At 38.6% G+C, this 26,229-nt stretch overlaps 1 protein-coding gene across 1 annotated transcript in view; it reads right to left on the bottom strand.

The window, feature by feature from the left end:
- Nucleotides 1-4,425: 4,425 nt before the first annotated feature.
- The window catches only part of LOC126471266 (unconventional myosin-Va-like), a 176,623-nt gene continuing 154,819 nt past the window's right edge, over nt 4,426-26,229 (bottom strand). Inside the window, exons 13-16 of the mRNA XM_050099385.1 lie at nt 22,493-22,942; nt 22,191-22,325; nt 4,612-4,734; nt 4,426-4,530 (exon numbers count right to left, since the gene is read on the bottom strand). Coding sequence (XP_049955342.1) covers nt 4,426-4,530; nt 4,612-4,734; nt 22,191-22,325; nt 22,493-22,942 — 813 coding nt within the window. The remainder of the gene's footprint in view (nt 4,531-4,611; nt 4,735-22,190; nt 22,326-22,492; nt 22,943-26,229) is intronic.

Genomic DNA, 26,229 nt, shown 5'->3' on the forward strand with positions numbered 1-26,229 from the left:
TGCTTGGACAATGCACCATCTAGTGCCTATTGGAGATGCCACCAATTCTGGTGCCAATTATAGCCAAGCTTGAGATGGAGGGGCTACTACAATGTAAGGATGGCAGACAGCAAATGGTTGAGGCAAGGTAGCAGGCTGGTGAAGGTTCAGAAAGAGGTGGCTGCCAAAATTAATACTTTATTTCGCACTATTACGTTAGCACTGCATCAGTGCAAGGAGGCGACCATGCCCTCACTTCATGGGAAGAGGGCAGGTGGTCAGCAGGATGACAGCAAGCAATTGGCCAGCTGGCTGCAACCCACTCACACACAGCTATGCTGACACATGCAGTTGGTGCTTGGCATATGACTGTCACAAGAGCCACAAACAACAGGTGTCAGTGGTGAATGAAGGCGAACAGGAATCTTGCAGAGGTAGCCAATGAGTGACCACGCCCAAGTGGCTGCTGCTTGCAGGGACCAATTGCTCCCGGGACAAGAGTCCAGCTGCTGCCCACTGTACAACAATCTGTGCAAGTACAGTGACATTATTTTTCTGCCGTGGAATATGCCTCTCTAGTGTGAAAGAGCAATGGGTACAGGGCACAATGAAACCTTTAGGCTGACTCAATGCAATAAATTTTATTACCCAGCTGGAATAGTGCCAGCCTTTCTACACAAAAAGGGGTAAAGGGGTGGGGTGGATGGGGGTAGGGCGAGAGAAAGGGGCAGGGGGAGGGGGGGGGAGGGCGAGAGAAAGGGGGAGGGGGAGGGCGTGGGAAAAGGGGAGGGCGAGAGGGGGGGGGGGGAGAGTTGGGCAGATCATGTAACCATTGTGGGGGCATACCCCTCGTACTCAATAGCTGAAGTACAGGACTAGTTTCCTATGATCTTCCAAGATTCCTGCTGCAACACCTGTGAAGGCAAGTTTTTAACTACAGAAGGAGAAACCACTCTGGACCACAGGAGGGCTGCCACTGAAGAGGAGACAGACTTCCAGAATACAGTCTTCAGTGTTACCCAGCAGCAGTTTTAGGTTATACGGATATGCATTTTCAGACTGCTTTTATTTTGCTGATTGCTTTGTTTCATGGTAAATATTTTTTCTTCCTGAAGGCTTATTCTTCCCCTCCCTGCTCCTGTAGAATTCTTACCGATACATACCTATAGGTACTAAGGTGCTGCAAAACTTTTTTTTGTCTTTTGGTAACGATAAACTAGCACTGCAATTTAACAGCTATGGTACTGCAGAGACTGTTAGACACCATATCATTCTTTCTAAATCTTGAATATTTATTAGGTACTTACCATCTGCAAAGGGTAAGCAGTTAGATGGGATTGAATATGGATATATGGCATTCACAACTAAGTATATTATAAACAAAAAATAGTCTAAACCCATGTAGCTAACAAAATTTCAGCTGTCATCCTTAGGGAATTGATTGGATGTCGTATCATTCAACCATCTTGCTGATCAGTGATATCACACACAAAATACTAGATAGTGAGTAATAGTATAGGTCAGGGAGAAACTGTGGGAGATGTCACTGTCAAAGCTATCGAGGTGGTCAGTCAGGAAATGGAACACTACTCTCAAAGAGCTCTCCAGGACTAATTAATTTTTCATTGGACTACAAAAACATCATACTGCTGAGAGGAATTAAAATGAAGAAGGCTAATTGTGGTACCTTTGTCAGTGTAGAAAATGCAACACATTACATGGTTTATAGACGTCTAACAATTTCTCTAAAAGGTTCAGTAGTTATGAAACATTGCAAGAGCAGCAATTTGCTCTCATTTCTCCATACCTGTTTCTGCGGTTCAGTTGTATCCAGGAGCTTGGCCTGTATTCTACAAATAAAGCTGACAGGAACACATTCTTCAGATTCATCAATGGTTGTATACAGATTGAGTATTTTGATTATCTGAAAAACATGTGTAGCAGTTAGAACCATACAAAATAAAATGCAGTAATAACAACAGCAGAAATATTCATTAAATTAATAGCTGTACTACTACTACTGCTGCAACATTACATTTGTAAGGATGTCAACTTTCTCCTAACTTCAGTATCTGATAAAATGGAGACAGACAAAACTGTTCCTCAAAGAAGAATTTCAGAAGGAAGAATTAATTGTACATACAAATAGTACATAATTCAGAGACAACAGCTGATACTGATTAAGACTTCAAGCACATAGAATTCTGATGATATTCTGTCTGCAAGTATCATGTCACCATATCTGATATAACAAATGCCAACACATTTGTGTTCTCACACTGACAATGGCAGATATCGTTAGCCATGAAAGCCCCATGCGTTTGTCGCAGGAGGAGACAATTCCATTTACTTATATAGATGGATGCCTGCAGTGGTGTGTATGCCACGAAGTATTTAATTTTGCCAATATGTATACCATACAACATGACTGTACGAAGACATCCTGAAAAGCAATGCCTCTGAATTTTCTACACGAAAACTCTAAGATTCCTAAATAAAACAAATATTCTTAGCAGTCTGTATCTCTATTCTCAGTATAGTAATCCTGGTAACACATTTCTCCCTGAGACGACAATTTCTTGGTACAGTCATTGCAGAATATTTGACCTGCTTGATGGACCCAGAACCTCACCTCGGCTTGCACCTCTTTTTCATTGTCAAAGTAACATATTTGAAGGTGTTCTTTAAGTTTTGGAAAAATGAAAATTTGATTGTGCCAAGTTGGAATTGTATGGAGGATGATCGATGACAGTGAAACAAAGGTGGACGATTGTTGCAGATGTCACAATGCTAATTTGTGATCTACCTTTGTCATACTAAAGGAGCAGCATGTGTGAACAAACTCTTCTAACCAAGAATCTGATTTTAGCATGCTGTTTCTAATCCACTGACATACTTACATCACTCACCACCATGTTACATGCTACAATTCAGAGACCTCTCATGGCAGAGGGCTGCAAATATATATAAATGAAGAATAAAGATGTAGAATGTTAATAACATGTGCTTTATTTAAAATGCATTAAGAATTTATGTATAAAAAACTTGGAGGCATAAATTTTTAGCACACCCTTGTACATGCTCCCACGCAGGGCATTAGGAGCAGATAGAGGGCAAAATACTCAGAGATCTAACAGACTTAAAAGCAAAATATCAAGAGGGTTACATCTGAAAAAAAAGTTTATTGTAGCAATAAGTCTGGTAGCAGATGCATAATATTTGTCTCCAAAGGAGTTGCAGAGAATTTAAGGAGTTTCCCTTCCCAACAAATTGCAACTCACTGGAACTTGGACATGGCAACCATGGCAGGAGAAAGATATGGATGCAAAGTATGAGGACATACCTAACCACACCACAGTTAGCTTGATTGGTAATTTCTTGTTAATTACTTTCACATTTGTGAGCAAGCTTTTCCTTTTGCCAAAGTGATAGGGAAAGAAGTGTAATCTCTGAAAGATTTAAAATGTTTATCAGAGCTAGCATTCCTGGCAGACATGAAAATACATCTGAACAATTTAAAATGTTACTGCAATGGATGGAGAATTAAATGGTTGATGTGCAAAACAAAATCTGAGTGTTCTTGGAAAAGCTATGTTTGAGACACAAATGAGAAACTGCAATTTAACATTTTTGGGTCACCTGGCTTCTTTAAGATTACTAGTTTTACTGATTACCAAGTCAAGATAAACCAGTTAAGCATGTCTTAAAAAGGGACTGCAGGAGCTCAATATTTTGGAAATGGAAATTAAATTATTCAACAATCCTTTCCTGGTTTCATTCCATGATCTGTCACCAATACCAAAGTTAAAATATGTGAATCTTGTATTTCTAACTTCAATGAAAGAAAGATACCACAGCACACTGACTTAGTCCTAGTGGAATTTTTCATTACAGCAAAAATGTTTCACAACCTATACAAAAATATGGTCATGATCATGTGCATGTTTGGGTATATATATACTAATGTGATCACGTTTTTTGTCCATAGCAAGAGTAAAAAGCAAAGAAGGGAGTTTTCTTTATGAGGTTACAATGAATCTTCCACAGTAACACTGCAAACACTTTGATTCTCAATATTTCCTCTTAATATGGAAAAACCTCAAACTTCAGAAGCCTAATGAACATATTACATACTATTAATATGATTCCTTATTATTTATTTCCTTTGTTTCCTGCATTTTTTAGTTAATGTAACACTCCAAATTTGTTGTTGGCAATAACATAAAGTGCACCATTTATAGTTGTCAGATTACAAGGTGCTGCTATGCAGGCTAATTCAATTCCTCACTGACACCAACACTGGTTGGAGCAATCCACAAATTATTACAAGCACATAAGTTGGAACAACCTGTTCTAGCTGCAGAGAATTACATCATCAGTTGCTGTATAATATACATATGAAGCACCAAGAAATGCTAATTACTTTAATGAAAAAACAACTGTAGCTCACAAGTCTTTATAAATATGTTTCTTCCTAACCCATATGGTATATAAACCAGTCTTTAACATGAGTGGATGCATTACTATGTAAGAACCATCACAATGAGCAATCTAATCATGCACAAAATTTAATAAATCAGTTATAACTGACACCAATTTGAAACAATGATACAGTTAATTTTGAATACATACCTGCAACATTGAAAGTTTATCACACATATTGCATACATGCTGAACATCTTCATCCAGCTTACGAGCCTGTAGCAAGTGGGCAGCCTGAATTGTGGGCTGTAATGTGGTTGGCACGACAGTATACTGGAACAAATGTGATAATTAACCATTTGAAACACTGAATTTTGCTGCATTTAAAATTATTAAGAGAACACCAAGTACTATGTTTTGGTCTGTATTGAACAGCAGAATTGAATAGACATCCACAAAAGAAATCTCAGTTCTTCAGTTTACCAAATGTGGGCACTGAAATAATCAAGTTATGTGTCATAAGTGGACTTCTGCTGATGATCATCTAAAGTACCATTTTATGTAAAAACTAATGGAATACTGGTAAAAAAGACCTATGTAGATTCCCATTTCCTTTCAAATTTTAATGCTCTGTTGATAGTACAGCCAGGAAAGGGAGGAACACTTGTGATAATGTGAAAGGGTCAAAAAAGAAATCAGTGGTGAGGAGTAGAAAATTTAGGACTGGTCCTGTATGAAATTCCACGAACAAAAACAGACGAATGATTTTAGTGTCACATGGACATCTTTGATTATTATTCACAAAAAAGGGGAGCACCCTACAACACAAATGTAGAGTGGGGTTCCTACAAATGATAGCTTTTCTCCTGTAAAACTCTATTCCCTGCAGGAGTACACAGATCCACTTCACTGCATTATTAAATCACTTAACTCAGTCACAAATGGGAAACTGGGATGGCTGGTGCAGTTATTCCTACTCACTGAAATGAATGGCTACAGATGACAGTGATAGACCACCAATATGTTAGAAATATCAATAAACTGCCAAAACAATACTGATATTGATACATTGTTACTGTACCACTGATATTTGTCTCACTATACTGGCCTTTCATAATTATATTTGATAAACATTTTTACTGGATACTGAATTAAATAATCACTGTTTTTCAGGTATCCCTGTTAGAGGGACTCTGTAAAATGAAGACTCATTAAGTACTGTTAATACCAGATTGATATGACACATAATAAAGAAGATTAGAGATTGTTACATTCATAAAATGACCAGTAAATATCAATGTGCAAAGCATGGTGTGCTCTGAAACATTTGTGCTTGCATCAGTGTTGTACTCTGTTGTTGGATCTTTCTTAATCTGTGTTACAGAGCAGACAAACTTTCAATCTCCATGTCCTTTGGTGGGGTGCAGCTGTCCAACATGTCACCTACTCATACTTTCACTGCCCTTCAACCACTTTCCATGGATACTGAGAACAGTAGCACACAAAGAGCTAACCAACTTAGGTTTCAAGTCATAATAACTGCCATTTGCAGTAGTAGTATTAGTAGTAGTAGTAGCAGCAGCAGCAGCAGCAGCAGCAGCAGATTTATTCATCCGTAGATCTCTTATTACAAGGATATTGGACATGTTAAAGTATTTACAAGTTTAGAACAATTTAAAGTAAGCTAATTAGTAGACACACACATTTGCAGACTTCTAGTTAGAGACAACCATTAGATTTACTCCTGGTATAGAATACTTTTTTTAACAAATAATTTGTTAAATAATGTAATGCCACACTGTTCAGTCATATCTCACTATCAGTCACTGCACATGGGCCATTTTCTGTACCGCAATTTCCCATTTGCTATCCTGAAAAACTGAATCAGCATTCCTCCATAAAGAGTGAGATGTTGAGCTCAGAAAGAGGAAGAAACGTTACTATTGTGCCATGCATTGCTTGGGGGTAAGTATTTCTAGGAAGGAAAAGAGAACGAAAAAAACTAAGTGAAGGTGTTATGTGGAATGTGGAATGTTGTATGTTTTATCATCATCATCATTTATTTATTTATTTATTTGTATAACTTTTTTTTATCAAACCCCTACTCTGTTTTAGCTAAGTAATCCTTCAATGTATAAAATATATTTTATAACAGGCACTTTTAGCTGTCTTTTTAAGGAAGTGTATTTCTGCAATTTCTTTAATCTCTTTTGGTAATTTATTGTACAGTTTTATTCCTTGGTAGAAAGTGCTGATTTGAGTTTTATGTTTTTTTTCTTGGTAAATGTAAGTTGAGTCTATCTATCTCTTGTTGCATGGCCATGGACAGAGCTGTTTGTGCAGTAATTACCAATGTTATTTTTGATGTGTACAATTGACTGGTGAATGAATTCACAAGGAGCAGTTAAAATCCCCAGTATTCTGAACAGAACTTTACAAGTTTGAAAATTATGTTCATATTTTGTGCATTTGTTCCCCAAAAAAGAATGCCATAGCTAATCATTGAGTGTACATATGAATAATATGTAACTAAATGACACTGCATGTTACACACTGATGATAGGAGTCTAAGGGCTGATGACATTCTGTTTGCAAGTACCTTTGTGTGTTCGCACCACTTCAACTGAGAATCAATAGTCATTCCTAAAAATTTTGCATTTATTACACAGTCTATAGAGGTAAAATCTACATTTAATTTAACATGGTCATTTTTACTCTTCAAACTGAAATTCATGGCATTAGTTTTCTTCATGTTAAATGTCACTTTATTGCTTATTGACCAATCATAAACTTCCTTGAGAGTTTCAGTTGCTTTCTTGGCAAGGAGTTCTCTTGTTTTCTCCACGACTATAATATTGCTGTCATCAGCAAAGACAATTTTTTCACCACGAGTAACACAAGTGGGAAAGTCATTGATGTGCTACCATGTGGAACCACTATATTAATGTATTTTGGTTCTGATAAGAGTTTTACTAAATGTTTAGTTCTATTTGAAGTATGTGTTCTCTATTCTTTGTGCCCTATCTGCTTCATATGATGGAAACCAGTCATTAGCTACTCCTCTTATTCCTAATGCTTCTAATTTATTTAATAGAAGCTTGTGGTTGACTGTATCAAACGCCTTAGAAAGATCCAAAAATATGCCTGTGACATACTCATCTTTATCAAGAGCATCGAGTACAACTTTTGTGAATTCTACTATTGCTGACTTCGTATTTTTGCCACTTTGTAAACCAAACTGTGATTTGCTTAAAAGATTGTATTTATTCAGGTAATTCATTAATCTGTCTTTCATAATTGCTTCTATTATTTTTGAGAATGCTGACAGCAGGGAAATGGGCTGGTAATTTTCTGTGTCTTCTGCATTATACTGTATTTCTTAAGCAAAGGTACAACTCTTGCCTGCTTTAACTGCTCTGGAAATGTCCCTGATGTGAAGGATTCATTTATTATATTTGTTAAGGGGCCTTGTATAATCCCTATGCATTGTTTCAGTACAAACACTGTTACTTTATTTAAGCCTGCTGACAATTTATTTTTTAGTTACTGAACAGTTTTATTAACTTCATTCTCTGTGGTTGGAAGTAACATCATTGTATTTAGTGCAACATTATTTGCAGGTGTTATATTTGTTTTGGGGAATTTTTGCTGTAACTTGTTGGCAATACTTGAAAAATGCTCATTTATATAGTTTGCTAAGTGTTGTGGATCATTTATTACCTTATCCCACTCCCTTAGCAGTATGTTATTCTGCATTTGTTTGCCTCTCTCCATTTCCTTTTTTAATAACATCCAAGACTGTTTTGCTTTTGTTCTCTGCATTATATATTACTTTATCATTAAATGACTTTTCTGCAGAAATCAGCACATTCTTGTAGGACCTTTTTGTATCTGTGATAGAAATTTGAGAATTCTGGATCATTGCAAATCTTTTTGTTGGAACTGAGTTGTTTAAGAGTTTGGGAGGACTTCTTAATACCTGCTGTTATCCATCTGTTTTTGTGAGATGTTCATATAGACATGCATACTTTTGGAAATGCCTTTTCAAAGTTAAATTCAAACAATGTGGAGAATTTAGAGAATTTCATATTCACATTGGTTTCCTTCTGATAGAAGTCATTTGTAGACTTGGAGTTTAGGGAATGATTCGATGCCTCATTTTACGACTGTTATTTGACAGAGATTGTCTGATAGTTTGAGATCTTTTACAGCTAAATCACATTTTTCCCTGTCCATATTTGTGGCCACAGGGTCAATTACTGATGCAGTCATTGTAGTAACCCTTGTTGCACTATTGACCAATAGGGACATGCCAAAACTCTGAAGGATGTTTATGAAGGTGCTGCTGGATTCATCTATGATATTACTGTTGATGTTAATATCCCCACACAGAATTATGTTGACCTTTGCACTTCAGACTACTTCTAGAACTTCTGTTAATTTATTGAAAATAATGTCCACACTGCTACTGGGAGATATATACTCACACAAAAGAATTAATTTCTTGGTTATATCAAGCCCTGTTAATTCAGTAGCTGATATTTCAAAGTGTTTGTCTTCACTTACTGTACTGAGGTCATGTCTTCATTTGAACTGTATTCCTTTTCTAATATAAATACATGATCCTCCACCCCTTGAAATAGTTGCCATTCCATACAATGTTAATACTACATATTCGATTTCTGTGTCTCTACACCAGTACTCAGTAATACAAACTACTGTGCTGTTCAAAGATTGGAAATCAACTTCTAATAGTTGTATTATAATTTTTATTGATTGCATGTTTTGATGGAGGATTGTTAAGTCTGTGAAATGCCCCATGTTACTCTTTCCAATGGTTTATTTTTCTTTGCGACATCTGGTACGTGTGAAATTTGAAGTGTTAAAATATGTCTTGTGAGTGATTGTTTCAGTATTTTTTAAACTGCTTGAGATAATCTCTATGAGGGGAACCTGGTGTCTGGATTTATCCTAAAAAAGACCTACTTTTCCTACCTATGACAACAGTTATTTGACCATGTGTGGCCCAAGATCCACTCCCTATACTTTCATGAATCAGCTGTATCAATCTTCCCTTCCCAGTCCTGTTTAGGTGCAGGCCATGCCTAGTGAAACCCTATCTGTTGATAATCCCGATGGGCGGCAGAGACACATGAGCAAAGTTGGTTGTCCTCAGAGCCATCCTTAACCCCACATTGATTCACCTCACAGCTCCATCAAGGTGTGGTTGATCATGAAGCATTAACAGCTCAACAAAGTGTACATTGGTGCCATGAGTCAGGGAAGCTATCTTGTCCGTGTCACCACCTATGTCATATGCCCCATCCCTGTCCAAACTGTTTCCCATCCCACCCACTATCACTACATGGTCCTCTTCTGTGAAGTCCTTACATAAAGACCCTAGGTCCTCTATCAAATGACTTAGCCCTGCATTTGGCTTGAATATACTGGTGGCCTGGTACGCTGCCCCTAAACTTTCCTTTAACTGAGGACCTACACCTCAACCATGGCTACTACCTAGCAGCAGCACTTTCTTCTTCCTAACACTTTGTACATTCCTAGGCTTCTTGGCCATGGTTGAAGTGTGCTGCATATTTCCTGCTCCTCATTCTACCTGAGGCACTTCTCCATGTAACTCTGGTAGTGGTAGATGCCTGTTTTTGCTGTTGACAATAAAACTGTCAGATAATGTTCTCTTTCTTCCTATCCTCCTACCAGCTGCCACTTCCCAGCCACCCTCCTCCCCCTATCTCCCTTGATCCTTATGAATTCCTTCCTTGCTCCCTCCGACTGTGTCTGAAGGGCATAGATTTTCCTTTCCTGTTCTCCAGTCAAAATGTTCCTACTGCATACTCTGCAGTTCCAGGAGAGAGCCTCTTCTGTTCTCCCAAAATTCTGCCCATTTCTATGTTTGCTGTTTTCTTGTACATGAATAAACAAACATTGTTCTTTGGGCCGCACTATTGTTTATGTCTAATATTATGACACAATTGGTGTTGAGTGTGGTGTTCACTTCATCATGCTCAGTGTATTTGGTTTTTCTGTCAGTTCTCATGTCCATGCAAGCAGTGCTGAAATCTCTCCTTTAGGAAAAGGAGGCCCTTTCAGTTGCTACCACAAATTTGTCAGCCACACTGACTGTGTAGGTAGGCTTCTATGTTGTCAGCATAACCACTACCCTTTCCCCATTATTGTGTTGGGTCTGAAGACAATTGGCTTATGAGAAGTGGCTTAGGTAACACCACTTTGTTTTTGGTGTCACCAGTGCAATCATGCTTAAGGCTTTGTTCACTTCTTGGATTTCCCCTCAAATTTACCAGTTGTTGTTCCATCTTGTCCCACTCCAGGAACCATGATCACTTTCATTTGATGAAATGTGTAAGTGTGTAATTTCTCCAGTTATCACCAAAAGTGCATGCATGTAATTGCAGCACATGCTGAGTTCTATTGTTGACATAAATAGCCCCATCAGTCCTACGGCCTCAGTTGCAAATATCAGTTTGTTACTGATGCTTGTCAGGATTCACATGCTGATTCTATGGTCTGTGTTGCCACCATTCGATTGGCTCTGGAAAGGAGGGGCATCAATACAGACTACAGTCTGATAATCTATTTTTGGCTGAAGTGTTGAATATTAGTCAATCTTTTGAGGCATCTCATGCTGTTGGTGATTAGACTGAGGCTTGGTATGATGTCACCACAGCAACTTCTGTTCCTGGTTGTTTGACATCAGTTAGTTCTTGGGGGAAGAAGGAGGGGAGGGTGGAGTATATCAATCAGATTCCTTTCAGAGTATGCAGGCACAATAGCGCTTTTCTTAGCAATTGTATACAACCACTCACTTGACGAAAGGTCTGTTCCTAAAGACTGGAAATAAGCACAGGTCACACCAATATTCAAGAAAGGAAATAGGAGTAACCCACTGAACTACAGACCCATACTACTGACCTCAATTTGCAGTAGGATTTTGGAGCATATACTGTACTCTAACATTATGAATCACCTTTAAGAAAATGACTTATTGATACATAACCAACACAGATTCAGAAATTATCTTTTTTGTGCAATGCAGCTAGCTCTTTATTCCCATGAAGTAATGAGGGCTGTTGACAAGGGATCTCAGATCGATTCCATATTCCTAGATTTCCACAAGGCTTTTGATACTGTTCCTCACAAGTGACTATTAATCAAATTGCGTGCATATGGAGTATTGTCTCAGTGGTGTGACTGGATTCGTGATTTCCTCTCGAAGAGGTCACAGTTCGTAGTAATAGATAGTAAATCATCAAGTAGAACAGAAGTTATATCTGGTGTTCCACAAGGTAGTGTCATAGGCCCTCTGCTGTTCGTGATGTACATAAATTATCTAGGTGATAATCTGAGCAGCCCCCTTAGATTGTTTGCAGATGATGCTGTAATTTACTGTCTATTAAAATCATCAGACGATCAATTCCAATTACAAAATGATCCTAGAGAGAATTTCTGTATGGTGGAAAAAGTGGCAGTTGGCACTAAACAAAGAAAAGTGTGAGGTCATCCACATGGGTACTAAAAGAAATCTGATAAACTTTGGGTATATGATAAATCACACAAATCTAAAGGCTGTCAATTCAACTAAATACCTAGGAATTACAAGTATGAGCAACTTAAATTGGTAAGACCACATAGATAATATTTTGGGGAAGGCGAAACAAAGACTGCGCTTTGTTGGCAGAATACTTAGAAGATGTAACAAACCAACTAAAGAGACAGCCTACATTACACTTGTTCATCCTCTGCTGGAATATTGCTGTACAGTGTGGGATCTTTACCACGTGGCATTGACGGAGGACATCGAAAAAGTGCAGAAAAGGGCAGCTTGTTTCGTGTTATTGCATAATAGGGGTGAGAGTGTCACCTGACATGATACGTGAGTTGGGGTGGCAGTCACTGAAACAAAGGCAGTTTTCTTTATGGCAAGATCTATTTATGAAAGTTCAATCACCAACTTTCTCTTCTGAATGCGAAAATATTTTGTTGACAACCACCTATGTAGAGAGGAATGATCATCATAATAAAATAAGAGAAATCAGAGCTCGAACAGAAAGATTTAGGTATTCCTGTTTCCCACGCGCCATTTGAGAGTGGAATGGTAGAAAAGTAGTATGAAAATGATTTGATGAACCCTCTGCCAGGCACTTAAGTGTGAATTGCATAGTAACCATGTAGATGTAGATGGCAAGTTACCCAGTGCCTAGGGCACATAGCCTTGACATGCTACATGAAACAGTGTGGGAAAGATGGGCGAGGTGGTTGGTTGTCATTTGTCACTGTCGATGAGGGTGCAGAAGCTGTGTGCACTATATATAATATTTTGCATGCGTCATTCCAAGCCCTCTTCTGCAGGTGTTAATTGTGTATCTCCAATGCTTATGACTTTTAACAAACTGTTTATTGAAGTGTGAGTAATAGACAAAGAGTTCAGGCAACAAGTGGACACACATATGCAGCTCTGACATTGCTGAACTGGTGAACCTATGTTAATTTGGTATGTTTGGCATCGTGTCTGTGTACTTAACATCTGGCGAGTTACAACTGAACAACATATTCCAGCTCTGGGGCAATTTACAGCTTGACTGTGTATAAATCTGTGGTTCATTCCTTAACTCTTCTGGTAGTGGATGTTGCTGGTGCCAACAATTTATTTGGTCTGGATGCTTTCCATGTTTCTGGTTTTTTATTGCAGATGCAGTGCACCTTGCTTCTGATGAGGTCCCTTTAGCAGCAGTTAGATTCGCAGATTCTGAGTTCACATTTTTTTATGTTTTAGGTTGTGCCACTAATTTTACAGCCCACATTACCTTGAAACCTACTGTGCAGCCACATTTTTACATGCGTGCTCTATTCCTGCAGCTTCGAACAAACAAATGAAATTGGAATTGTATAGGCTGATGATTTTCGAGTCTTACAGCCTATTACAACAAACATGTGGCCTACCCTAACTGTCTGCTAAAAAATCAAATGGTGAGTAGCGCCTCTGCAGTGACTATAAAGTTTCCGATAACACTCACACTATTATTGACACTCACCCTTTGCCCCATCAGGATGAGTTTTTGGTCAGACTTATAGGAGGCTAGTTATTTGCTAAAACCGAATTATCTGAAACCTATTTACAGGTTGCATTGGATGAGGATCCAAAGAGGCTCCCTGTGACTGGGACGACCTTTGGGATATAACAAAATCAGTGCCTCCCATTTGGTGTGGCTGGCACACCTGTGATTTTTTCAGCATTTTTGGAACAATTGATGATGTCTGTTCTGGCATGCATCAACTATCCTGATGATATTGTCATGGTGGGTGTATCCAAGGAAGAGCATTTATGCAACTTATGCTACTTGGTCATGGCCTTACATACTGCAGCCATCAATTGTGTATTTGGTGTTTGAGTTCTCTCAGGATAACATAAAGCAGGGTTGATCAAGATTTCAGCTCCCAGGCCATGCCCAGACACAAGGGCCAAAGTGCTCAGCCTCCCTTCATGTTTCCGCTATTGCCATGATACACTGTCTCAGTGCAAGGTTGGAGAAGAGGGGAAAATGGAACACACCTTATTTAAATGGCAGTACAAGCACACTGCATAATACGTGGTTTTATATTTCACATTTACCAACAACATAGCTAACAAAAAACAAATTTTTGGTATTATTTAATTATTTTTGGCTCATTGAAGACATAATTTTTATCTGGTAGCAACTGTTGGTATATGGACAGATGCAGACAATTTCACAGTTTTGCACTCAAGTTGCCACATAATTGTGACTTATTTAGTTTCATAGTCAAAAAAAATGTTTTTCACACAAATATGATGATTGAAGCATTGTAGCACTTTTGTAATCTCATTATGATGACTTTGAAACTCTACCTGGTGAAATATAAACGTTCTGGACAGTTTTAATGCAGAAAGATTTTTAATGAAAACTAGAATTACAAGGCAGTTCAATCAATCACATCTGTATAAGATTAGGGGCACTTTCAACTGAAACAAAGGGTCTAAGAAATAGATGTACAATTGACAGTGTCCTCAAAATCTTTATAAAACTATCCTTGTAATTCTTGCAAGGCCACAATGGATTCCTCAAACCTTGTATTTTCTTCAATGCTAGTCAGCTTATGGAATTGGACTGTCTTTGCCAGAATGTATCCGTTCTACAACGTGATTTTCTCTTCAAATGCATCCACATAAAATAAGAAAGAAGTGTGGATAGTGTGCAGTCGAGTCTACTTCAAATGCAAAGTCTGTACTCCATTGTGGATGTTCAAATTTTCATTCCTGCTCTCCTTTTTCCTTCATAAATTCAACAATAGTGACTTTTAAGTCAAGAAATCATTCCAGGCATGTGCCTTGACTTAATAAATGTACTTTCAGTAATATATGAAATCTCTGCACCCTTTGTTCAGTTCTATCTATTGCAACTGACAATGGAACAATGTGTGTGACTTCAGAAATTTTACTGGTCATACCATCAATTTCTTCAGGCACTCCAGGCCTGCAAATGTATCATAACATGCAATTTGACTTACAGAACAATGAATCCCATATGTATCATCACAGTTTTTTGCTCTTTCATTGTCAACTAAACCTTCAAATTCTTGTTGCATAGTGTTGTAATTTCATCTCATAGCAAATATACAGTACCTGTCACTTATGTGAACTGAGAATTCTCATCCCTCTCTTCTGTCATTCCTATTCACTTTAAAGGATTGCAGTGATAGATTGCTAGACTGCCTCTTTTTGTAAAACAACCAGTGGACCTTTGAACATCCTTCCATACCATCAACCAACAGCAAAGGTTAAACAGCACTGACAGTGCAATTCTGCCAAACTCAGAAAGTTGTGCCAACTGAAAAATGCTGCACCACACTAGTAAATGAAATGTCACAACATTCCCTGTATGTCCAAGGAGGACTGAGCAAAGCCAAGTGACAGGCTGGGCCTTGTCCTGCCCGCAGTCCACACCCGTTGCATGCGTGAAGTTTGGCACAATGTGGCTGGCCCTGTTGTAAAGCCTTCATGTCATCATGTTGCTGTCACAGCTCTTTGCCTCACCCTTCCAATGTCAAAGAACACCCAACTGCTTTTAGAGAAAATTGCTTACTACCATAAATTCATTCTGGCTGTGTCCACAGCGGACCATCCCCTCCACAAATTTCACCACAAGGACATTTCTTTTCACTGAACATCGGCCTGGCAGCATGCATTAATGCTTCTGAAATGTATGCTGCATTCTTCTCCTGGCATCCTGGCCACCAAATGGTCTTGGCTACAGGCTCCTCTAAGTATGGCCTGATGGTCGTGAGGCTGGTTCTTAATGTCTGATAGTTGACATGTCAAAAATGCTTAATTCCACTCAGCAGCACTACTGCCTAGTTGAGGAGGAGGCATTGCTATCATCTATACCTTCAAAAAGTTTGATGTATTCTTGTATGGATCTAAGTTCCACCTCATTACTTACCACAAGCCCATGGTTCTGTTGTTTAGTCCTTCTGCTTTGTACTTAGACAAAGCAGCAGATTGCCTCCAGTGTGGGGCCTTGTTTCTGTCTCACTACAACTATGAAATACATTTTTGGCCTACTGCACAGCATGTCAATGTCAATGCACTGTCCCTGATTCTGACAGGGCCATACCCTACTTTTGATCAGGAAGAGTTCCTTTGTTTTCATTTAGATGTTGAGGCAGAACGTATAGTGGAAGGGTTTCCTATTGCAGGCTTCTGGATTGCAGCTGCTGTTGCTGTCAACCTGACTTTGCACCAAGTTGTTCAACTTGGTTTGCCAGACAGGTCTTTGGGCAGGACTTCTGATTTTTTATGTAGCTATTCTGTCCTTTGTCACCACCTTCCAGTGTGTAATGGTGGTTTTCTCTTAGCAAATGATGGGCTGCCATCCAGGGTTGTGATTCCAATAGCTGTAGAGTATGGTGTGCTTCAGTTCCTACAGCTGGGAAAGTGGAGGGCTCTATTATACCAAGTCACTGACCCATCGACACATCTTCTGGCCTGGCATTGACGAAGACATTGTGTGTCTTGTCACGGCCTGCTCTCAGTGTGCAACCCATCAGGTGGTAAAGCTCTCTTCCTGGCCTAGGTGGTTAGTGACTACAGCATTGGTGCAGTTCTGCCACTCTGAGGACCCAGATGTCTAGATGCTACCAACACCATTCTCACTGGCCCTCACTTATGGCACTTTGCAAGAGGTGGCCACTGCACACGTCAGGGGCTGTGTCACTTCCACCTTTACTCACCAGTTCCATGCCAGAATCTCCTCCCACATCCACCAGCATCTCCGTTGCCCACCACATAGGTCATGGTTGTGTCATCATTTGCCCCAATTCCGTCATCAGACGAGTGCCCTTTTGGTAAGGGGGAGGGGTGCTATAATCCTGTACATATGGATATGATCCATGTTACCAGGTTACCAGTGCACTACACTCATACTCTGCCAATGGCATCTGTGCGAGATGGCCACCAGAGGCTGCCCGTAACTTGGGCACATGGTATGGCACATGGTGCATCTGCTGGAGATCTCCTCCATATAAGGACAGCACAGCAGGTGCTCATCCTCAGATTATGTTCTACTGTTTATTGTACCATTTGTGTGTTTGCTGTTTACTTGTATGTGGATAAACTAATTTTGTTCCTTGTGGCAGCACAACAGACAGGTGACAGCCAATCATCACAACTGTAGATAGAATGATATGGCATCTACACAATATTATTGAAACACATATGAAGATATATAAAATGATGAGACAGAGTGTCATTGTATGGTAACTGTTATATTTGACAAAAAATAATGATGAAATTGATTTTAACGTTCTAATCTAACATCTGCATAAATGAACCTTAATTTGAAATTAGAATGAAAACTGTTTTGTCATTCAAAACTAAGTTGGTATTCTATATCATACGTTTATTGATTTAAACTATCCATTTACCTTTTTTCTTAAAGTCATGTAAAATGTTGCAGCACACATCTTAATGCATTATTTTCTTTTAAGAGATGTTGTGCAAGGTTGAACCCATCTTCCATAGTGTCCATCTTCTCTGATGTTCTGACAACCTAACTGCCACAGATGTGCTTGACTGACCACTTATACTTTTCCAATATGTTTGCAGTTGATTTTGCACACACTGATCTGCTCTTAATATTTCATTGTGTCTTCAATTTAAAATAATGATTAAGTTATGGATATTGTTTGAAAATCAGATTTGGATAATGGAACCAGTGAGAGGTGACACACCAAAGGAACTGAAAGCTGCTTACTTGTGACTGGATGGTACCATCCTGCACAGGTCACAGTAGAAGTAGCTGTTTTTCTGTAAGTGATAAATAGACCTTTAATTGTGTTAGTGGGAGATCCTTCTATGAAACATTTGCCAGATCACAATTAAAAAGTGCTGCTGCCAATAGTGACGCTATTTTGTGTGGTAAAATTAATACAATTATCAAGTTCAAGAGGAAACTTGTGTCCAGCGATGTTATCACTAACAAAGTCAAAAAATAAAAATACCTAAATAATTCTAAATTTCACAATCTGTATGAAGATCCAACTGCAGCTTCTAACAACCAAGAGGAACAAAACACTATAAAATCATGTGAAAATTTCGGTTCAGAAACCAGCAGCTGGACACTTGTAAATATGACTCCAATGGCTCCTAGATGTTTTGGTTTACCTATGTTACATACGTATGACAGCCAGTAGTGTCCAGTTTCTCTGCTTCTTGTTGATTACTATGGAAGAAACTAGATTACATCACAACAAGAAAACAAAACTTAACCTAATATTTGGCATCAGAAATTCCTCAGCTCTTGTAGCTAAAATTCAAACAATATTGGCTTTAACTACACTGCCTGACAAAAAGTCACTTAATAGCCATGGTCAGATATCAATTTACTTTCATATACATATGCACGATTGTTGAGTAAGTAATGATTAGAGTTGCAGGTAGTCCATTACTGTTGTTTGAGTTAATTGTTGTTACCAAGCCTGGTAGGATATATAAGGAGCATGGACAGTGTAAGATGTTGAATGATCACTGTGAAGAACGTGGAGGTGCCACATACTCTTTTTAGACAGTGTTATCAGCACCTGACAGAGTTTGAAAGGAGCCTCATTGTGGGTCTTCAATTGGCTGCCTCATCAGATTGTGCAATATTCAAATCTGATGGCATTTGTATGTGACAGTGACTGTTTGACTGTATGGGAGTGTGAGGGCTCATATACTTATTGTTAATGTTTCAGTGAACCGCACCTAACCACCACATAGAGGGACTGTCATAGTTTGCACTAACAACACTGTAACCCCTTCTGACTTACATCTGCCTTCTGAGAACAAATAATGAACTCTTGCTACATTCTGTGTCATTCCATACCTTTGGTCAGAAACCAGCAGCAGTTTCACCAGAGAATTACCATCCCATGAGGTGGTCATTAAAACCACAATACAGACTTTTTTTTTTTTGGAGTCATGGTACGGCCAGGAAGAATAAATTGCTAAGTAATGATGTCACATTGCCTTTGTTGATGAACTGAAGTTTGTACTACCCTGGATAACCATCATTGGTGAGTACAATGCCAGTCTGGGAGAGGTCCCATTCTTTCATGGTTTTTTAGAGGCACAAGGTGTTACTCCTGGCATTACGGGGTGTAAAGCCATTGGGTGTAACTCCAGGTAACAGGTTATACTGACGCAGAAAACTCTGAAAGACAATGGTACACCACAGGCATCCTGTGTGTTACCTCTCATGCAAGAAGATTATGGTACCATTTTTCAACAGGATAATGGTCATTCACACATGATGTGTATCTATGAACTGTCTGCATGATGTTGAGGTTTGCCGGTGGCCAACAAAATCCCCAGAACTGCCCCTGACGGAACATGTGTGGAATCAGCTTGGATCTCAACTAACATCCCATGCTGGCATGCAGTATATTAATGACTAGTTACAAAAGTTGTGGGCCAACTTGTCTCAGGAGAGGTCACAAACTCCTTATGACACCTTTTTCAACCAAAGAAGTGCATACATCCATCTCAGAGGGGTGCAACATCATACTGATAAGTGGACTCCTACTATTAAGCTCTTTGTAAATTTGATTCAGTTTTGTAACCACTGCTGTAACATCACATAACTTCTCAAACTGTGAAGTTTATTTTTTTTCCCTTCTTGCAGGTTCACTTTCTTTGTCAGGTAGGGTAGTTTCGTTAAACATCACTAGCTTGTATACAAATACTCCCACTGATGAGTGCAAAAACAAATTGAGATACCTTTTACACATACCTAAGCTGAATTCCATAGTGCTACACATCAGCAATTACCAGTGAAACATATGCAAAACAGAATTATTTTCTGTTTGAGAACACTTACTACAGACCATCTAATGACATAGCTATGGATTTCTTTTATTAGTCCTAACTACATGGTGTTTTACAAACAAATTGAACAAGTGCTCTTCCTGTGAAAGCAACAATGAGCTGAAAAATTAAATACTGGATCAGGTATGTTGGCAATGTGAAGTGTTTATGGAATGGTATCACTAGATAAATGCATTCCTACAACATTTAAAGTCACAATACAAGGTGTACAACTTTGCTTACACTGTTTGCCAATAGGTGGCGACAATAGTAAGTAGCAGTCGAAACAAACAGATCGCAGACATCAGGCAGTTAGCTTGGACCTCAGTCAACATAACCTCGGTCAAACATTAGTCAATTTTTGTCTGCATCATGAAGTTGTACTTGATTGAAAATGTCATTTTATGAGCCTAATTCTCATGATTTGTGGGAGATGTTCCTGTTTTGTTTCAATATGAAGAAAACAGTGGTTGAGTCTCATTGAATGCTCTCAAGTATGAATGGTAAGGATGCTATTAGTGAAAGAATGTGTCTTGAGTGGTTTCAATGCATCAAGAACAGTGATTTTAATGTCGTTGACTGGCATGGTGGAAGAGAGAATGTTTTTGAAGATGCAGAATTGGAGACATTGCTGAGTAAAGACTCTTGTCAAACTCAAGAAGAATTGGCACAATTAGTGGGAGTGACGCATCTAGCAATTTAAAAACTTCTCAAGGCTATGGGCATGATTCAGAAAGAAGGAAGTTGGGTCCCATGTGAGCTGAAACCAAGAGACGTTTAATGGCATTTGTGGGTTTGTGAACAGTTGCTTTAAAGGCAAAAACAGAAGGGATTTCTGCATCATTTTGTGACCAGGGACGAAAAATAGGTTCATTATGATAACCCTAAATGCAAAAAATCATGGGGATATCCTGGCCATGCTTCCACATTGATGGCCAAACCGAATATTCATGGCTCCAAGATAATGCTTTGCATTTGGTGGGACCAGCTTGGCATCGTGTACTATGAGGTGTTAAAAACACATGAAACAATCACAGATGCTTGCTATCGAATGCAATTAGGTGCATTTGAGTGGAGCATTACAGTGAGATGCACAATATAGCGATTTTGCAGCACGACAATGCTCAACCCCACGTTGCAAGAGAGGTCAAAACATACGTGGAAACATTAAAATGGGAAGTCCTATCCCACCTGCTGTACTCTCCAGACATTGCTCCCTCAGACTATCACCTGTTTAGATCAATGGCACGTGGTCTGGCTGACCAACACTCATGAAGAAGCCACAAACTGGATCGATTCATGTATTGCTTCAAAAGTTGAACAATGTTTTTGATGCAGGATTCATACACTGCCTGAAAGATGGGAGAAAGTAGTGGCCAGCAATGGAAAATACTTTGAATGAAACACGTGTAACCATTTGTTTCATTAAAGCCTCAAATGTTGGGGAAAAATGGCGGAAGCAAAGTTGTACACCTTGTACAATAAAATCCAGTTCACTATGGAGATGGGAGGTTCTTCTGTAAATTATTTCAATACAGATCTACTGCTCCATACAATGAAACATCACTCATGAAGTTAGTTTAATGTAAGTGTATCTGTCATGTTTTTAGAGTAGAAGGTATCCTATGCACCTGTGCTGAGATACCTCACAATATTATCCCATATGACATCAAGGAATTAAATACAATTCAAAGTAAAGTAGTTAAAGCATACCACAGGTGCTGACTGTAGATATTGGTATTATTATTGTAAAGCATGTTATCTACATTCACCATTTGCAGATGAAATGTACATGCCTTCCACAAGAGTTGCCACACTTGTCTTCAGTCCTAGAAGTCTGATGTACCACACTACATGATTAGGACATTATTGATGGCTGTAATAACACCAATCTAAAAGGAATTATTCAATAGAAATTACTTATAGTACATTTTTATTGTAACAGAGTTACACTCTTATATGTGACACATCAACAGATTTCCCTCTGATATGTTATTTGTGGGGCTACATTATGCAGTTCCAGATGACAGTCTATTCCTTATGTTATCTGCAAGTTACTTTGGAGTCATCTGCTACACTTGATGACAAGTCATTGTTGAGTAACAGGAAAAGAGGGTGTCCCAAGGCAAAACACTGTATAATACCCCAAGTAAGTGACCTAATCAGACCAAATTTAATTTTTAGTTACATAATAGTCTAAAACAACATTATTTTTCCCACAACATAATGAGATTAAAGGAACTGCATTGATTTCCCTAAATCCTTATTGTTGTCGATTTGACAATACAAAAGTGATTCCATAAGCCAAAGCCTATGAATACTCCACGTTTCATTAATGTTGTTCTTTGCAGGGAGGAGGAAAAAAAAAATAGACTACAGATAACACTACATGTACCTGTAGTCTCATGTCACGACACCACTGTTCAAGATGTGATAGATTATATCTTATCTGCATTCCTTTACTCCAATGACACAAATCCTTTCGGAGCAGTAGGTTATTCATTGAAATGGCACAGATGAAGTAGAATACCTGCAAAATTAAAACACACAACTTCACTTAAAATGGTAACATTGTCATGGGTATTTTCTTTTATTTCTGGTTTGCAATCTACTAGAGACTTCAGTATTTACAAAATACAGCAGTTTCCTTATAGCCTAGGATCATGTAACTTACTGTTAGAAAATTGGTCATCTCACCTGCCGAAATATCTGGACAGTAAGTTCTGGGTCAACACCATGGTTCCCCATAATTTTATAGATATAATTTAGTTCCTGCAAGAGTGCATCCAATGACTTCTGTACACCCAAAAATGGCTCAGAATCCCATGATGACAACACAGCTCTTCCTCTCTTTCCACTAGCTATCTGACTTGTCAAGCCACTTATTTCTTCATGTTCAAGAATAGCTGGCACCACCAGTGGCTGTATCTTTTCTTGTATGTGCCCAGCAATATAATTTAGTTCCTGCAAGAGTGCATCCAATGACTTCTGTACACCCAAAAATGGCTCAGAATCCCATGATGACATCACAGCTCTTCCTCTCTTTCCACTAGCTATCAGACTTGTCAAGCCACTTATTTCTTCATGTTCAAGAATAGCTGGCACCACTAGTGGCTGTATCTTTTCTTGTATGTGCCCAGCAAGACTCTGAATAATGGCATGTGAATGATAGGCATTATTTTGGGGACCGTTATTATATACCTTGTAGATGAATTCATAAAACTGCTACGTTCATAGATGAAATGAGACCAAAACAATCTGTTAAGGAAAACTCAAAATAGGACTAAAACATGTTCTTATTTCAATCCTTTAATGCAGATATTCAATCCTCTATATAGTCAACAGAAAAAAATCCCTACTTTATGTCCTCCATGCAATGATTTAAGAATTAATTAATTAATTAATTAACAAAGGAAGTGTATAATTGAGTCTGTAATGTTTCTCAGCACTTACATAAGAAAACCAAAGAGAATACAAAGACTATAAACCATGTCTTCAAAACTGAAGAAATTTACAAAATCCACAAAACTTTAAACAGACCTGATCAACATTGTTTCTTCACCTCTGTGCACCTCTGTTGCATCTCATACTATGGTGTGCATATCATCTCGGGGTATTACATGCTACACCATTTGGACAGTAATCCCAGAATCAGTCTGCACTTTCTTATCATGTAGCCGTGTAGTAGTTACACACTATAAGGGTACAATATTCAGTAGGTGTGAACTAATTTGAGCTAGAACTTGGGTATTATTTAGAATATTTCATAAATACAATAAGTAAATCAAGTGCCTATCACCTTAATGAAAATTTTCGAGTTTTGCCAAATGAACCTAGCTCCAACTACTCAAAAATTTGACACTGAACTGTGCAGTCTGTGCATGGTTCTTAGTAGAGTCACATTTCCATGATAACACTGTATAAAATTAGCTTGTTTCTTCATACTTTGAGTACAGTATCTACGTCTTATTCAGTATTTAATCTGCATCAATAAGTTGTGTTCCAATTCAAAAGCTATCCTATGCAATGACACACTAAGAAGCTGAGGTTAAGGAGGAGATTAAATTTCAGTGCAGACTAATTCTCATGAGTCTTGCAAGGAGCATATGAAGGTTACACTTGAAATGTAATGAAATCACTTTCCAGGCATAGCCTCATGAGGTAATCAGTTAGGTGGAAATTGTTATATAATACTCTCAGATGAAGAATTATTGCACTATTAAACACAATGGGAGAACATTAGGTGGTATTTAAGAAAGATTCTCAGAAAGTTAAGATAGATCTGGATTTTGCACATGAAAAATTTAGACAGACACAAAATAGTTAACAGAAATCTGTTCTATGGCTTGGGCATGCATAAAATACAGAGCATAAATTATAATAAGTCACATATAGAGTGAGTAGGGAGAAATTTCAACACATAAATTGCCATGTTGACATTCCAAGTTAAAAATATTGCTCAATGTTATGACCTCCTGCATCCATGATAGCCTGGATACCATCTCAATTGTTTGCAGCACTTTTTGAACAAAGGACAATGGAATGTTCAGCAGTTGTGGCACAGCTTGAAGATCGTTACTGTGTCCAGCTTTCTCAGCCATGGCAACAGTACATTCTTCAACAACATGTGACACAACTGGCCACTGGCCTTTTTCAGGAGTAATTCCCAAATTGTCAGTTAGTTCTGACTTCTGAATCATATTCTTCAACACTGGTGTAGAAAGAGGACCTCTTCATATACCTTTAATGCATGAGACTTGTGAAGAGCAGCAACACTAGTGCTGCTGTTTTGATAAAAAAAAGTTCTATGAGTAAAGCTCTGCTCACATGCCCAGACCCTTATTGACTGTCTGCAGCTGTAATGCACATTGATACTTACGTTTCAGCACTTTGTCTCTGTACTAGTATTCCTACTAATGGCAAGTCATGATACTACCACTATTGACAATGCAAATTCTGCAGCACACAGTCTGAACACTGTAAAGTTGGGTACCCATATGGTAAATGGTAATCCACCTACACTTGCTCAAATAGCGAAGTTCAATAACAATCCTCCTCCTCCTCCTCCTCCTCCTCCTCCTCCCTCTCTCTCTCTCTCTCTCTCTCTCTCTCTCTCTCTCTCTCCTCCCTGGATTGAATTCAGGTGTTCTAGAAAGTCATTCAAGTTCTCACTGCCATGAAGCCAAATAACAGAACTATCATCTACGTATATGAAAAAACATGCTAGTTACAGCTGCAGACTCCAAGGTGTGTTCCTCGAAATCTTCCATATACAAATTGGTAATGATGGGTGACAATGGGCTTCCCATTACAACTCCATCTGTCTGCTCACAGTACTGGTCATTGAATAAAAAGTAAGTGGGTGTCAACACAGTGCTTACTTTCTGCAGTTTTGCATTGAAAATGGCAAGGTATGTTCCTGTTGAAGTATCTGCAGTTGTCAACGATGCCACCCAGCTGCATTCTCTTAAGTTATTTGAACACTGTATATGCCAGAAGAAACTAAATCTCACATTGTTAATTTCCTCCCAATAGAACTAATCACTGCTTGTGGAGGTTGGATAAATTCTGCAGCAGTACAGTAAGATTGCAATGTGCAGTGTTGTTTTTACTGCAGTGTTGTGATCAAAATATTGTTCCAACATTTGCCAAAGTAGTGCATCATATTAATTCTCCTGCCACTAGTCTTATCAAGCAATGCACTAGCCTAGATATTGTTTATGAGAGGATCCATTACACTCACTGACAGCTGGATTTTGTTTCCAAGGAATTTTTTCAGCTTCATTTAACGCCTGCTTCAAAATTTCAACTTTTTCTTGGGATTGGTGGATGATGCTTCATGGCACTGGGAATTTCATTCTGTAACTGCCAGGCATTTGGCAAAGTTTGAATGTTTCTGTGGCTTGGAATCTATACTGTATCTCAACATTCTGTGATATGTCTCATGGAGAAAGCTTTTTGATGAAGCAGCTTTATCGGAGCTCCAAAGCATTTGCCAGTGGTTGATTCTATAAGTTCTCTTGTACACACTCTTTTTAAACTACCTCCTGATGTTGCAGAATATACTAGGAGGAAGGCATATTGTGTGTTGACTGGGGGACGTACACCCAAGAGTAATATCACAGCAGCTGAGAGGACTGCTTTACGTTCACTTAGAGTTGACCCGTCAAAGGATGCAGTTTTTACTGTCTGATTCCACATATCGCAGGATCGGTTCTGACCCAACAAAAAGTGTTGAGAGAAAGACTAACAACCTCCTGGAAAAAGTTCCTTATGGTAGGAGAATATCAAGAGCCTCAATTCTTATTGTGCTATTCTCTCTAGGGTACTTGGCCTCCCTAAGGTCCACAGGGAAGAGGCTCCTCTTCATAAGATTGTGATTAAGACTGTTGCTCTGACATTGTGTAGAAAAAAACTTTGTTACTCTGTTGAGT

Source organism: Schistocerca serialis, chromosome 3 (assembly GCF_023864345.2).
Source record: "Schistocerca serialis cubense isolate TAMUIC-IGC-003099 chromosome 3, iqSchSeri2.2, whole genome shotgun sequence".
Lineage (NCBI taxonomy): Eukaryota > Metazoa > Arthropoda > Insecta > Orthoptera > Acrididae > Schistocerca > Schistocerca serialis.